Here is a 15,560-nt window from a genome sequence, read left to right as displayed (position 1 = left end):
TTTCAGGGGATCAAAATTGCGTAAATTGAAGGAAAAATGCATAATTTGACCAAATTTGCTGTAACATTTTAAACTTATCTAAATTATGTCTTTGATTACAGGTAATGTGTTCGGTTAACTGAATTTGGCAAACATTTTGTTTCATTTCTCAGTGGAAACATTGATAAAAATAATGTTGTTTTACTTCATTTTCAAATCGTTCTTGCTGTTACATTATTTGTTTTTTCATACACCTATTAGTAACGGAACATTCAGCTATAGAAGTAGTCATTAAAACACGATTAAAAAATGGATGTATGATTGAAATAATCAATGTTTTATTCAAATAAGTGAGTGACTGAGTGAGTTAAAATTTAAAGTCTCATCGGCAATATTTCAGCCATATAGTGACTAGAATATATCATACATAAATATAAAACATGCATAACAGATGATGAATGTTTACAACGTTTCATATAAAGTAAACTACGTTTATAACGAACACGCTTATAACGAACTGACAGATACAACAGACTGGTCTTTATGATCCCGACCATTGCTGTGTAGACGTTGCATATATGCTTATTACGAACAGCGGTTATAACGAACTAAATTAAGCGGTCCCTTTGAGTTCGTTGTAACCTTAGTTTACTATATTGTTTGAAAATCAGTGTATGCATTGTTCACTTGCTTAATTTATGTTAACGAAGGTGTTTCCCAACGATAAAGGAATGTACGGAACACCGCTGTGACCTAAATCACAAATGGTGATGCTAAACCATACATATGAAAACCTTTTGAAATAAAGTCACAGGAATTGCCTTTTTCATTCTTTGCATGTATGGATACATGAATGAGAATGAGAATGGGTGCATATATCGACATAACACGTGTCAATAAGGTAAGACCATACATCGATATTCGTTAAAACGTTCACATATACCGTATTCGACGTAATACGCCAGGGCGCTCTCAAAATTAGAAATAGGGGGGCTCTTATTAGAACATCATTTCGGTGAGAGAGAAAACAAGAGTTGAAACATAAATTTCGTGGTTTATGCTGCCAGCCTGAAATATTTATGTACGACAGATATATTTTTCCAGAATTTAATTGCCAATAATTAAGGGTGCATATAACACACGAGTACGTATTATACGCGAATAAATAAGTCTTGTGTACAATGATCAATCGGAAGAGGTGCTTATTGGGATTGTTCACTAGCCAATATCTTAGCAGATATTGCCATGGGCGCGTATTAGAGCGGAGCGCTTATTACGTCGAATACGGTAAACAAGTTCAGACACTCAACCACCCGTGAAGCTCCGGGAAGAGAGTATGTCCTCAACAACCCATGCTTGCTGTAAGGCTTGGTTAATGCATGTGATTGATCAAGATTGCGTAGATCGATGCTCATGATGTCAATCACATGATTGTCTGGTCGAGATTCGATTATTTTTATAGCTGGAACATTGCTGAGTGCGGCGGTAAACAACAAACAAATCAGACACTCAAAAAGTTGGTGTTGTAAATGAATAACATATGTGTCTTCTCTCTATGCATTGCCAACGACCAGCGTCCAGATGTGATTATGATCACATGATTTTAAGTTTATAATTGGATAATGTGTATGTTCACTCGTGTCACTATTCCACAAAACAGTTGTCAAATGTTGATTAAAGTCGTCACTAGGCATTGTCTTTACACGTCAGATGGTTTTATACGTCTTCTTGTTCAGCATGCTTTATAAGTGAGTGAGTGAGTGAGTATGGTCTTACGCCGCTTTTAGCAATATTCCAGCAAAATAACGGCGGAGGACACAAGAAATGGACCCATTGTACCCATGTCGGGATTCGAACCCGGGTCTTCGAGCGAAGACGAGTGACCGCCACCATGCTTTATAAAGAGGGATGCACACACCCGCATCCTCCTTTGAATCCGTATATGCTTTTCTGATGATGTTGTCTGGACTTGCCAATTGTGGTCAATGTGCCACAAGGACAATACCAGCATTCCCGAAAACCAAGCAAGAGGCACGCGGCAAGGGTACGCGATGCGAATTGTCATGTGGCAGTCAATGCGCACGTAAAATCCCTATCCTGGCTCGTCATGGGGACTCTGATTTGGCTTAAAAAACGTCGTTTTTCTATTCATGTTAAATTCCCAGAATATCGGTAAACATACTCATTGTAAATAAATATTTATCAATATTATTGATATAAAAGAACACTGGCATACAAAAGACATATATATATAATCTAGTGATTGACATCATCAGCATCGATCTACGCAATTGGGAGACGATGACACGCATCGACCAAGTCAGCGAGCCTGACCACCCGATCCCGTTTGTCCTCTTACGACAAGCGTAGTCGCCTGGTGTTTTAATGTTAGCTGGAGTATTTGAACATACGTACATTGGTTGCCAGCATAACAGGTGCAATACATGTAGGAAGGAAAGTGCAAGCAATTTATGACGTCAGCATTCCGTCGAGGTTGTAAATACAATAATTCAAGTAGCCCCAAAGAAGGTACGGTGGTGTAATTTAGTGGGTAAAGCGTTCGCCCGGCCCGGGTTCGACGCCATAATTAAGATGTCGTGCATATAGCCTAGACTTCTACGATTTGTTGTTGGGTGATTTGAGATCTAAGCACAAAATTATGATCACACTATCAGTTACCTTGGCTTTGTGCCGGGAATTTTGTTTAAGAAAGAATATTTTACACTCATACATATGTAGCTACAAAATACATTTCTTTTCTCTCAAAGGAACCTTTGGGCCCACAACACTTTCTTTTTTAGAAGATCCAGAACACCACCCAGTCACACAGATCTACACACGCGCGCGCACACACACATCCGCACACTCACACTCCGCTCGAAATGTTAAATATTCTGCACCTGACGAGTTTAACCTTCTTTTTATTCTCATTATACAACACTGAGTTATAGAGTGTCTCCTTTAGGGCGGCTTTAGATGTGCCCTATGGCTACCTACTGCTGTGCAGCGACGAGCTGCTTCTTCTTGATGCTATGCACCGCGTGCATCAAGATGCTCGTGCAGTCAGGCAAGATGATGATGAGCGCCGCTGTAACAAGCAACATGATGGCCACCCCTCCTCCCACGTGTTGGGCGGACGGACGCTCATCTGCCGCGCTGGACTTCTTCCTCCGATACGAGGAGAGGTTCTTCTTGTCCAGAGAGAGGTCCTCTACCATGTCGTCAGTTCGCTTCTTTCTTTCTGCCGCGGTGAAAGTCTGCACCGACACACAGGCCTCGTAGACATACCTACCAAGGGAGGCAACTGCCGGGGAAGAGGCAGACGTGGAACTGGCGAGAGTGGCTTCAAGACGAGACAGGTAGGTGGTGAGAGAAGGCGTGTAGACTCCTCCGGTCGAATTACTTGAAGATGCAGCTGTTGATGTGTCTATGGTAGATGTTGGAGTGTCAGTGTCTCTTGTAGCCGTAGTTGCAGTAGAAGGTATAGTCTCAGTCGTTGGAGATGATGCCGTTGATGCTATTATGGTATCGGTAGTTGTAGCTTGGGACGTAACCTTGTCGTCTAAGGGTGATGATGTCGTTGTTGTCTTGTCTGGTGCTGAGAATGTTGTTTCCAATGTTTCTGCTGTTGCTGTTGTATCTGGTGTTGAAGCTGCTGATGTTGCTGATGCTTCGAATGTTGTAGATGTCATAGTTGTGTCTCGTGTTGTTTCTGGGGTAGATGTTGGAGTGTCAGTGTCTCTTGTAGCCGTGGTTGCAGTGGAAGGTATATTCGTCGTTGTAGATGTAGTGGCGGTCGTTGCTGCAGATGAAGGTGTCGAGATTGAGAGATGGGTCGTTGATGACGTTCCAGGAGATGTCTGTTCTGTGCTAACTACAGAGTCAGAGGTTGCTGTCGTTGTTGTAATGGGTGTCGTAGTGGTTGTCGCAGTGGCCGTTTCTGTATATCTGTATTCCGTCGTTGCAGCTGACGATGCGCTTGTTTGTGTTGAAGTTTGTGATACCGTTGTTGTTAATGACGATGTCGCTGTAGATGTAGTAGGTGTCATGGTGGTTGGAGTTACGCAGGAAGAAACAGGAGTCTCTGAGTCAACAATCTTTTCCTTTTTTCCCGTGATGTCCGTAACTGCAATAAAAACAGATTCAGCTGATCACGTGCTACAACTGAATCAGTAACTGATAATCACGTGCTACAACTGAATCCATAAGTGATGATCACGTGCCACAACTGAATCTGTAACTGATGATCACGTGGTACAACTAAATCTGTAACTAATGATCACGTGCCAGAACTGAATCTTTTACTGATGACCACGTGCTACAACTGAATCACTAACTGATGACCACGTGCTACAACTGAATCACAAACTGATGATAACGTGCTACAATTGAATCGGTAACTTATGATCACGTGCTACAGCTGAATCACTACCTGATGATCACCTTCAACAACTGAATCTGTAACTAATGATCACGTGCTACAACTGAATCTGTAACTAATGATCACGTGCTACAACTGAATCTGTAACTTATGATCACGTGTCACAACTGAATCTGTTACTTATGATCACGTTCGACAACTGAATATGTAACTAATGATCACGTGTCACAACTGAATCTGTAGCTAATGATCACGTGTCACAACTGAATCTGTAGCTAATGATCACATGCCACAACTGAATCTGTAACTGATGATCACGTGCTACAACTGAATCTGTAACTAATGATCACATGCTACAACTGAATCTGTAACTGATGATCTCGCGCTACAACTGAATCTGTAACTAATGATCACGTGCTACAACTGAATCTGTAACTAATGATCACGTGTCACAACTGAATCTGTAACTTATGATCACGTTCGACAACTGAATCTGTAACTAATGATCACATGCTACAACTGAAGCTGTAACTGATGATCACGTGCTACAACTGAATCTGTAGCTAATGATCACGTGTCACAACTGAATATGTAACTTATGATCACGTGCGACAACTGCATCTTTAACTCATGTTCACGTGCTGCAACTGAATCAATAACTAATGACCACGTGCCACTATTGCATAATAAACTAATGACCACGTGCTGCAACTGCATTTTTAACTAATGACCACGTGCCACTATTGCATAATTAACTAATGATGACGCGCTACAACTGAATCAGTAACTGATGATCACGTGCTACAACTGAATCAGTAACTGATGATCACGTGCTACAACTGAATCAGTAACTGATGATCACCTGGAAACTAGTGTTACCTAGTAGACACGGTGTCATTTTAAGTGTGTAATTTTTTTTCCGTCAGCATGGACTGATTAGCGCTCGGCCTGTCAGACGCAATTGTTGACAGATTGTCAAATGAGGACCCACTGAACACATCTAGTGACCTTTCCTGTAACCCAGGATGTGATCTTGGTCCATCATTTGATCTAGCGTGGAGGCATCAGAGCAGAGCAAACATTGGTAATATTTGGCCGCATATCACCAAAGACGTACCAGTGGGGGCGTCAGTTGGCAAAGCTATGGTTTGGGGTTTATGGAACAACAAGGGGGTATTCATGATTCACTATCTGCAACGAGGTCAGACTTCCAATGGGAAATAATATGCCACAGAAATACGCCAGCTTTAAGAAGTTATGGGAAAAACGTCGATGAAAGCTCCCTCATTCACTGATTCATAACAATGCGCATGCGCATTCGTCACACGTGGCAGTGGCTTCAGCTGCAGACTGGAGCTTCAAGTTTCTTACTCTCGGCCCTTATCCGCATCTTCTGAAGTTGATCTCTTCCCTGAACCTCGTGGTTGAGTGAGTGAGTGAGTTTGGTTTTACGCCGCTTTTAGCAATATTACAGCAATATCACGGCGGGGGACACCAGAAATGGGCTTCACACATTGTACCCATGTCGGGATTCGAACCCGGGTCTTCGGCGTGACGAGCGAACGCTTTAACCACTAGGCTACCCGACCGCCCCACCTCGCGGTTGAGTTTTTACAAGTAACGACGAGGTCATTGCCGACGTCGATGCCGTTTCGGGGGCATGACAAATAGGGCTATAGGGCATGGATAACACAGCTGGTGCATAGCTGGACCAGTTGTATTGAAGTCAAAGTATATTATTTTGAAAATATAAAGTGTGGTTCGAATCCCGTTATGTTTCTAGGTTTGTCACCGCCATATCTGTGCTGGTGGGTTTCAACAAAATGGTAAACGTCTAAGACCTGCATCACTTAGGACTTTCTTCCCACATCAAGCTGACACGCCGTCATACAACTGGAATATTGTTCAAAGCAGCGTTAATTGACTCACCAGTCCAGTATGCAGCCTAAAGTTGGTCAATTTAGGTGATCCCCCATCTAAACCAATGAGTGAGTGAGTGAGTGAGTATGGTTTTACGCCGCTTTAAGCAATATTCCAGCAATATCACGGTGGGGGACACCAGAAATGGGCTTCACACATTGTACCCATGTCGGGATTCGAACCCGGGTCTTCAGTGCGACGAGCGAACGCTTTAACCACTAGGCTACCCGACCGCCCCTTCTAAACCAATGATCGATAGACTGAGCGTCATGCATGTATCAGGTGAGTCACGAAGTCACTAGGTCACAGCCCCAACTGACCACGGAATGTTTGAATGGTAGCTGTATTTCTAGCATAGAGGGAAACTTACACACAAAACAGTTCCTGGATCCCGAATCGGTGTCATCTTCGCGGACCTGTGCTTCACATGCGTATGGACTGGCGGAGAAGATTAACGTACATGCGCTTGTAGACTTGACATGCTCGAACGCCCAGCACAAGTCGGAGCCATTGGTGTCCACGCTGCATCGGTCCCGGCATTCACCGTGACTTAGCTGTCCCTCTAACACTGCTCTTCTTCCTTTGGTATCACAAATCTTTTTCTTGTGATCGGTGTAGGAACAATCACCTGAAAACAACAGAACATGTTTAGAATGAGAGCGAATTAGGAGATAAACATACTGTGTTTTCAATGTAGAGCTAGGTTACCTGTAGATTTAACCCCGCTAAATTGAATTTGGAACCGAACGCGCAGCGTGAGGTTTCAAATGTTAAATTTAGCGGGGTTAAATCTACAGGTAACCTAGCTCTACATTGAAAACACAGTATGTTTATCTCCATTTTACCATGACTAAAAGAAATGCGAACTCTTTAGTGTTAGCAAAAATACTGAGTGAAGCGGCAAGGGTTGAGTTCAGTGTTTTGAGTGGGTTATCGATCTGAATTACGGAATCATCGAACAAAATATGGTGTTGTATATACTCAAGCAGTTTGTTTACACCGTAATACTTCACTCGAACATATGACAGGCATTGAAAGCATATAAGCACGGCAACTTAGTAAGCTAACATGAGGTGGGCATCCCTAAAGAAAACAAAGCAAGCTTTGCAAGTCTTTCGCTCTACATCGCGCGTCACCATTATGACGTCATATCGCTCATTGTGACGCTAAAGATATGACGTCACAGTCGTATATAGAAAAGCGCCAAAATTTCAAGCTCTCTGTTGTCTCCAAAACGTAAATACATTCCCTTTGTTGATTTCTGTCGTGTTTTTCTGCACGAAATGTATTGTCACACATCCTTTGAAAAATGTAGTAACCGCATCTGTGCATTTTGTAACCGGTAATTGTAGATATAGTTATTCAAATATGCCTACCGACAATGACTGAAAATAGTACTATTCTATGAATATTAGCTTCCGCGGTGATGCGGCCGTCAAACCAGCTGTTTCAATCAGAGGGGGTTTATTGTGATTTAATAGCCTCTGATTGACCAATCAGAATCGAGTAAATTCCAAATTCATGGTAGAATTGGGGTTTACGCTGCTTTGAACAGTATTCTAGTATTTGAACAGACATTTACCACTAGGGCTGGGACGAGTCCAAATTTACTACCCGGGTACCCACCCCCCTATTTCCCGACCCTACCCGTGAAGGTCTCAAGAGATAGGTACAAAATGTCTGATTGGGAATAGTTGGACCCTAACCCTGGACAAAATGTAATAAGATACACGTCTAAAACGATCTGGTCATTCATACACTGACGTTGACTGAAGTTTTATCTTTATTCAAACATAAAAGTCAGAAGTTATGGAAGCATAGTCACAAAGAAATGCGAACATTAGTGACTTGTAGTGTAACCATATACTGTTGTAGATCATTTTTGTCATTAAACAATATATCACAGGTCCGGGTAGTCCTGAGGGTACCCGAGTCCTTCTCAGTACCCACCCGAACGGACAATCCCGAGTTACCCGCCCCAGCCCTGTTTACCACTTTGGTGAAACCAACGGACACGGGTATAGTGGTGACAAACCTAGAAGCTTAATCGGGGTCAAACCAGGATTTGGACAAAATATCATAGGTTTCAATGAGACGCAACTCTGCACAGCAAACTGCGGCGCCTAACACGACTGGACCATTGAAGCAAAGCTTCGTGTCGGAGTGACGGCCACATCTCAATTACTTTCATAACTAATTCATCATATTGTTTCTCCGCCTGGGTGTGTGAATCGAAAATCCGAGATGCAAACTTTTGTAGGATTATAGTTTTCACATCGGGATTCGATTTATACCTCCTGGAACGGGAAAATAATTCAATCCTTAAAAGTTTGAATTTTGACCTTCTTTATAAACCTGTCGATCATACCAACTATTCTTTCAGTCACAAATTCAACAATTACCATGCACATGCTAGCTGATAATGAACTAAAATTTCAAATTATTTTCTGAATATTTTTTTTAAATTTCTGAATCATAATACTAAATTAGCTGGCCTTGAATGAATACACAACAGATGAATTAACATCTTTGGCACACATGTTCCCAAGAAGTCCGTCCTTGTGTTTGAACCAACTAAAGTGAGTGAGTGAGTATAGTTTTACGCCGCTTTTAGCAATATTCCAGCAATATCACGGCGGGGGACACCAGAAATGGGCTTCACACATTGTACCAATGTCGGGAATCGAACCCGGGTCTTCGGCGTGACGAGCGAACGCTTTAACCAACTAAAGGGGAGACGGGGTAGCCTCGTGATTAAGCGTTCGCGCGTTACGCCGAAGTCGCGGGTTCGATTCCAGCTGTGCACTGTGTGAAGCCCATTTCTGTTGTCCCCTGCTGTGATATTGCTGGAATATTGCTAAAAGCGGCGTAAAACCTTACTTACTCACTCACTGAACCAAACTCAACTCGGCGCTCACCATGAATATCCCGGCTGGCATGCAGCTATATGCTCATGCTATCAACACCATGTTTGCCTGACCCAGAACTGATGTATTATTTACATTTGGTATAGCTGGGCAGACTATTCTGTGGCGTTAGCATTCAAACGCTCTCTAAAATCGTACCGTTTATTCTCTGGCAGACAAACAGGAACGTTGAGTTGCATGCACGTGTGCGCGGAATGAGAGCTACCTTGCCGGACGTGACGCACCTGGACACGGTTGGGTCACCTGGCTCGTTCTCCGGCCAATCTAAGGAAACATTCAAGGGATGACATCCTGACCAGACGAACTCCCATCCGGTCACTGACTGGACATAGTGAAGTCCCGTCCACATGTCACCCTTCCTGAAATTAATAAAACACAAAACGTGTTGGGAGCTTCCGATGTTTTTCGTTCACTACATCTTCCCGAGGCAAACGTGTCCACTAGCCTATATCAAAGCCTAGCTTCTACCCTTGCCACATCCAGACCACTTTTCTTGGCACGACTTTGGCGCCACCACGCGTAGATCACGGGTTGTGCCCCTTGTAATGAAAACACGATATCCAATCAGATCGCTGTTCTTATCTCGTATGGATTCACAACGACGAACTTGTCGGTCGGATAACGAAAACATTCGCGACTTCATCTCTGACAAACCAACACAGGCAATCGCTGAGATGAAAAAGACATATTCGTGTCAATAAAGACAGGTAGCGGTAAATCACTATCGTACGAATATGAACCAGTCGTGGATGTTGATTTTTTGAAACGTTCTCTGATTGGACTATCGATATGTGCGATAGTTCAATCATATTTAGCACAGGTAAGTGGGCTTGATGTGGTAAGGGTGGAAATAGGACTTTGATACAAGACTAGTGGACGCGCTTGCCTCGGGAAGATGCGTTCACTACGAATTAGTTGCGCTGAGTTTGGCAGATAGGATAGAAGTTTGTGATCGTGGGTTCCAAACCAGACCGCTATGATGGTTTCATCTCAAGGAGGTAAACGTCTAGGGCGCTCCCCTCCCCAATTTCGCAGTCACGAGTGGTGTAACTGTCGACTGGTTACGACGGTAACCCACCTGATATCAAGAATTTTCATCCATGCTGGGGACGGTCGGGTAGCCCAGTGGTATAAGCGTTCACTCGTCACACCGAAGACCCGGGTTCGATTCCCGACATGGGTACAATGTGTGAAGCCCATTTCTGGTGTCCCCCGCCGTAATATTGCTGGAATATTACTAAAAGCGGCGTAAAACCATACTCACTCACTCATTCACTCATCCATGCGTCCATCTTGGATTTCTAAACTAGCTAAATGGTCATGGGTGGTTCAAAGAAATATAATTGTTTAAATAAAATACAAAATAACATTTTGTGGTATGCAAGGTGACTACCATGTTTAAAACACGATATACCATCATGATTCATTTTCCGAAAACTGATACCCAAATACCTGAAAACTTACCGGAAACATCAAACTAACAGCAAATAAAATCAAACCTTCCGAACATTTTGTGATTTTGACGATTCGCTTTCATTTCTTTACCACCTCAATTCGGAAATTTCGATCCCCTCAGAACATATATTGTCCTTCGTGGATACTCTCTTTTCACTGTAGATGCCATGGCTCTCAGCTATGATAGGGTGAATAAAATATCCACAACAATTTAATGACCGGCAGATACCGTTTACAGTCGGAACAAGCCGGCTGACTTAGTTTTCGAAATAGAGAAATCCGACATGCAGGTCGCACCGAGAATTTAGAGCCTCGACGCTGATTGGCTGATTTTAAAGTTCTCCTGACATGACCTTCTACGAAGGCTTCCTCAGTTCTTCACACAGAGGACCTCAGTTCTACACACAGAGGACCTCAGTTCTTCACACAGAGAGGACCTCAGTTCTTCACACAGAGAGGACCTCAGTTCTTCACACACAGAGGACCTCAGTTCTTCACACACAGAGGACCTCAGTTCTTCATACACAGAGGACCTCAGTTCTTCACACACAGGAGACCTCAGTTCTTCACACACCGAGTACCTCAGTTCTTCACACAGAGAGGACCTCAGTTCTTCACACAGAGAGGACCTCAGTTCTTCACACAGAGAGGACCTCAGTTCTTCACACAGAGAGGACCTCAGTTCTTCAAAAAGAGAGGACCTCAGTTCTTCACACACAGAGGACCTCAGTTCTTCACACACAGAGGACCTCAGTTCTTCACACACAGAGGACCTCAGTTCTTCACACACAGGGGACCTCAGTTCTTCACACACCGAGTACCTCAGTTCTTCACACAGAGAGGACCTCAGTTCTTCACACACAGAGGACCTCAGTTCTTCACCCCCCGTACGGCTACATTGTGTGAATCTTAACAAACGGTGTGTACTCACTCACTCACTCACTTTATCATAGCACCAATGACTTACATTGCAGCCGCATCAGCTGTTGCAAAGAAATGAAGGAGGGCGTTGTTTCTGACACTGTTCTTGATATTTATGAGATGACTACTTGAATGTTCCTTGCAGGTGGCCCAGGCAGTGCTCCATGACACCTTATTGGAGCTGTACAGGAATTCAACCTCCCGGTAGCTGGGAATGATTTTACCGTCCACTGAAAAACATCGTTTCAATCAGGAAAGAAGTACTTGTGCGGATAGATATGCTGTCCAACATTTATGTTTGTGTGTGTGTGTTGTTTAACCCCCCAATCAGCAATATTCCAGGTATATGACGGCGGTCTGTACATAATTGAGTCTGGACCAGACAAGCCAGTGATTGACATCAAGAGCATCGATCCGCGCAATTGGGATACGATGACATGCATCAACCAAGTCAGCGAACCTGACCACCCGATCCCGTCAGTCGCCTCTTACGACAAGCATGGGTGGTTGAAGACATATTCTCTACCCAGATCTTCACGGGTTCCAAACAATATGTAATACACCACCACTTTCAGTATATTTTAGAAGTGTCGTTTGAATGAGGTCATCAAAAATATCGCCAGGGTTCTGAGATTTGGAAATGGAAATTAATGCAATCACGGAGGGATAAGGAATATTTTTCGAAAAATAAGATTAGCATATGTGAATATTAAAAAAATTGTCTTATTGTTTCGTAACATTGTTGAATAGGTTTTAAAGATTATTAAAAATATCAATAAAAGTTTCGCCTTGAATGGATTTTCCCTAAACGCCGTATCGTCAATCTTGCATCTTTTCGCGGGGCCATGAATGCCTCTTTCAGAAACACACCACTATATGGACACAGACGCGTGACCTCACAGCTCGGTACAGAGCATCACACAGATTGACGCTCAGACCTATTGACGGCGGGCATTGCTTCAACACGCGGGTTCAATTCCCAAAGTGTACACCGTATTAATCCATTTTTGGTGTGCGCCGTGGTGATGTTGCTGGAAAAGTGCTATCATCACGTCAACTTAATTTAAGAGATTAATTTTCCTGTGGATGAATTAGTGAGTTGGGATTAAGGCCGCTGATAACATTATTTCAGTTATATCAGTTAAATGTATTAAGGAAGCCCACATCGGCTCAGGTCGTATGTTGTATGATGCTAATAGACCAAGGATCATCGGATATTCGAACCATATTCAGCAGATCCTGGCTAAGCTAATGAATGCAACTTTTCACAATGAAGTAAGTCGCCTCCGATTGATGCACTGTTCCAGTGAAGGGGTTGGTGGCTAATATTAGATCGTGCAGGTTGGTTTGTCGGTTGTTTGTTGTTTAACGCCGCACTCGGCAATATTCCAGCTATATGACGGAGGTCTGTAAATAATCGAGTCTGGACCAGACAAGCATAGTCGCCTTTTACGGGAAACATGGGTTGCTGAAGAACTATTCTACCCCGGATCTTCACGGGTCAGGTCGTGCAGGAGAATGCAAACCAACCAAAAGATAATGGTCTCCAACACCAGGCAAACTGACATGATCAAGATGAGATACGTCGATTTAGTCATTGAAGGAATTCTGTACGGTATAGAATCTTAGAAGGGACATTGTCGCTTGTCGCATAACACTCTTTTACACAAAATATTTTGAAGAAACAGAAAGGATCATCAAGACATATCTTCTGATCTATATGGGATTGCGAATGGAAATGATATGTTCATATCTGTTGGGGAGTAGGCGATCAGATCTAATGGTTGGTTTGGTGAGCAGTGGCGCATAGGTCGTAAAAGAAGTCGGTGTCAAGTTCGAAATTTGAATTTTGCAGCATTTTGCAGCCAACGTCACTTATAAGTGGTAGAACCACCTCTGTTGACCAGACATGCACAAATTTTCGATGCATACTTCTGATGAGTCGACCAATGTCAGCTTGACACATGTTGTTCCACTCATCAGTGAGACAGCACCGAGTTCATTGAGAGTGGTGGGTGGTTTTGACGATGACGTACATGTCTGCCAATGACGTCCCAGACGTGTTCAATAGGGGAAAGTCAGGACTGAGTGCTGGCCATGGCATGCCATGGATGTTTTCCTGTTGGAGGAATTGGGTCACAATCCTGGCACGATGAGCATGTGCATAATCATCTTCAAAGATGAAACGTTTTGTAAATCGCAAGTGTGGTGCAATGATGATGTTCCCATAGTGTCGCCATGTGATTCTGTCAAGTCATTGTGATACCGCACCATACCTTTTTGACCGACCCCCAAAACAATCATGCTGTTCTACGTCTATAATACACTCATTAGGGCGTCTCCAAACTCGATTACTTCGGTCATGGAAACCGGGAGTGAACATTAGCCCGACGTCGATTATCCCAATGCCGACGTTACCTACACCACTGACTCCTCTGATTCAAATGACGTGCAGTAAGTTGGGGGATGACACGTGGACGTCGTGCACGCAAATGCCGTCTGTCGCGCCGTCTGGGCATGTACTCTTACACCAGTTCCCTATTGCAACCGGTCCCTATGTGAGTGGCAGTTTGCAACCGATTTTTTAATGTCATCGTTCTAACTAATCTGTCCTGGGCTGGAGTGGTTGCCCTTGGGCGTCCAGAGCGGCGTCGATCATGACGTTATGTGTTCGTTGGTATCGGGCCCACAATCTGCTGATGGCAGATTGAGAAACATGCAGTGTTTGGGCAACAATATTCTGCCTATGGAACGTATGCGGGAGTCGCAAGCTAAATGATGTTGCTTCTTTAATGGTTAGATGTATTTAATAAAGTGTCTTTAAGCGTCTGGTAAATCTGGCATACCGCTCTGTGCACGTGCTGTTCTGAGTCACGTGTTTCATGACTGTCACAATGTTGTGTTTGGAAAGTTGATTTCTTCGGGAAAGTTTGCCATGTAAATCACTTACTTTCATTGCCAGACAATCGTGTATCTTCCAGTAGTTTCGGGGCGGTCGGGTAGCCCAGTGGTTAAAGCGTTCGCTCGTCACGCCGAAGACCTGGGTTCGATTCCCGACACGGGTACAATGTGTGAAGCCTATTTCTAGTGTCCCCCGCCGTGATATTGCTGGAATATTGCTAAAAGCGGCGTAAAACCATACTCATTCACTCACTCCAGTAGTTTCACCTACAAACAAAATATCCCCTACCATTTTGTATAGTATATATGCTGAAATAACACGATTTTTCTTACCTGATTATTTATGTCTGTATATTAAGTTAAATGCTTTTAACCTCGATTGCTTGTTGTATTAAGTTAAGTGTTTTTAACCTCGAAGTTGTTCATTGTGTAAGAAGCAATCCTCATAAAATACATCCAAAACGAGTCAGAAAAAATGCACGAAAGCAATAACTTACCAGACGATATTGATACAGACGACCACACAACCAGCAACACTAACACACTCATCTGAAAATGGTAAATGGAGTATTTCTGAATTACATATTTTAAAAGTTGAAGAACGAATATTTTACAAAACAAAAACACTTTATGAAAAAGGTGGGAGAAGACATCAGCTTTCTGTTGTCTGGGTAAAGTTTGAAAAAGGAAGAAGATTGATTCTGTGTAAAATATTAGATTGATGGCAAGGGGAATATCAACAACATACAAACCAGCCAAGGCAGACATTGTCACCAGGCGATCGACGTCCTCATTTTAGAAGGCCCTTTGGACGACATCTTACTCTCATGGTGCCTACATTCTCAACGTCCAGATACGATACACTGGTTCAAATAGTGTAGTCAGAATGAGAAAGAACCGCCTCCGTGGTCTAGTGGTAGAGCGTCCACCCGGAGAGCGGAAGGTCCGGGGTTCGATCCCCAGCCGCGTCATACCAAAATACGTTAAAAGATGGTACTTGTTGTTACCCTGTCTGACGGTCGGCATTAAAGGGCTTAAACAAGGACTGGTCGGGTCGGAGTCAGTATACTGTGTCT

The 15,560-nt window shown here is 43.3% G+C and overlaps 1 protein-coding gene across 1 annotated transcript; it reads right to left on the bottom strand.

The window, feature by feature from the left end:
• Positions 1-2,972: 2,972 nt before the first annotated feature.
• LOC139450895 (uncharacterized) lies at positions 2,973-15,033 on the bottom strand. Its single transcript, XM_071232726.1, has 6 exons — positions 14,982-15,033; positions 11,630-11,813; positions 9,346-9,566; positions 6,651-6,908; positions 3,694-4,105; positions 2,973-3,408 (listed from the first exon to the last, which is right to left on the bottom strand). Exons 1-6 carry the CDS (start codon positions 15,031-15,033, stop codon positions 2,973-2,975), a joined length of 1,563 nt encoding a protein of 520 aa, XP_071088827.1.
• Positions 15,034-15,560: the final 527 nt, after the last annotated feature.

This window comes from Haliotis cracherodii, unplaced genomic scaffold (assembly GCF_022045235.1).
Source record: "Haliotis cracherodii isolate W230 unplaced genomic scaffold, xgHalCrac1.p SCAF_10, whole genome shotgun sequence".
Classification (NCBI taxonomy): Eukaryota; Metazoa; Mollusca; class Gastropoda; order Lepetellida; family Haliotidae; genus Haliotis; species Haliotis cracherodii.
Note: the sequence above shows the minus strand (reverse complement) of the source record. Positions and strands in the feature narration are given on the sequence as shown.

What these genes read in the sequence shown, in the direction of transcription:
- LOC139450895 (XM_071232726.1), bottom strand. Translation starts at nt 15,033, where the DNA reads ATGAGTGTGTTAGTGTTGCTGGTTGTGTGGTCGTCTGTATCAATATCG. An exon ending in TGTCTGCCAGAGAATAAACG is followed by an intron (nt 6,909 to 9,345) that starts GTACGATTTTAG and finishes TGTTGTTTTCAG; the next exon opens with GTGATTGTTCCTACACCGAT. An exon ending in ATCCAGGAACTGTTTTGTGT is followed by an intron (nt 4,106 to 6,650) that starts GTAAGTTTCCCT and finishes TTTTTATTGCAG; the next exon opens with TTACGGACATCACGGGAAAA.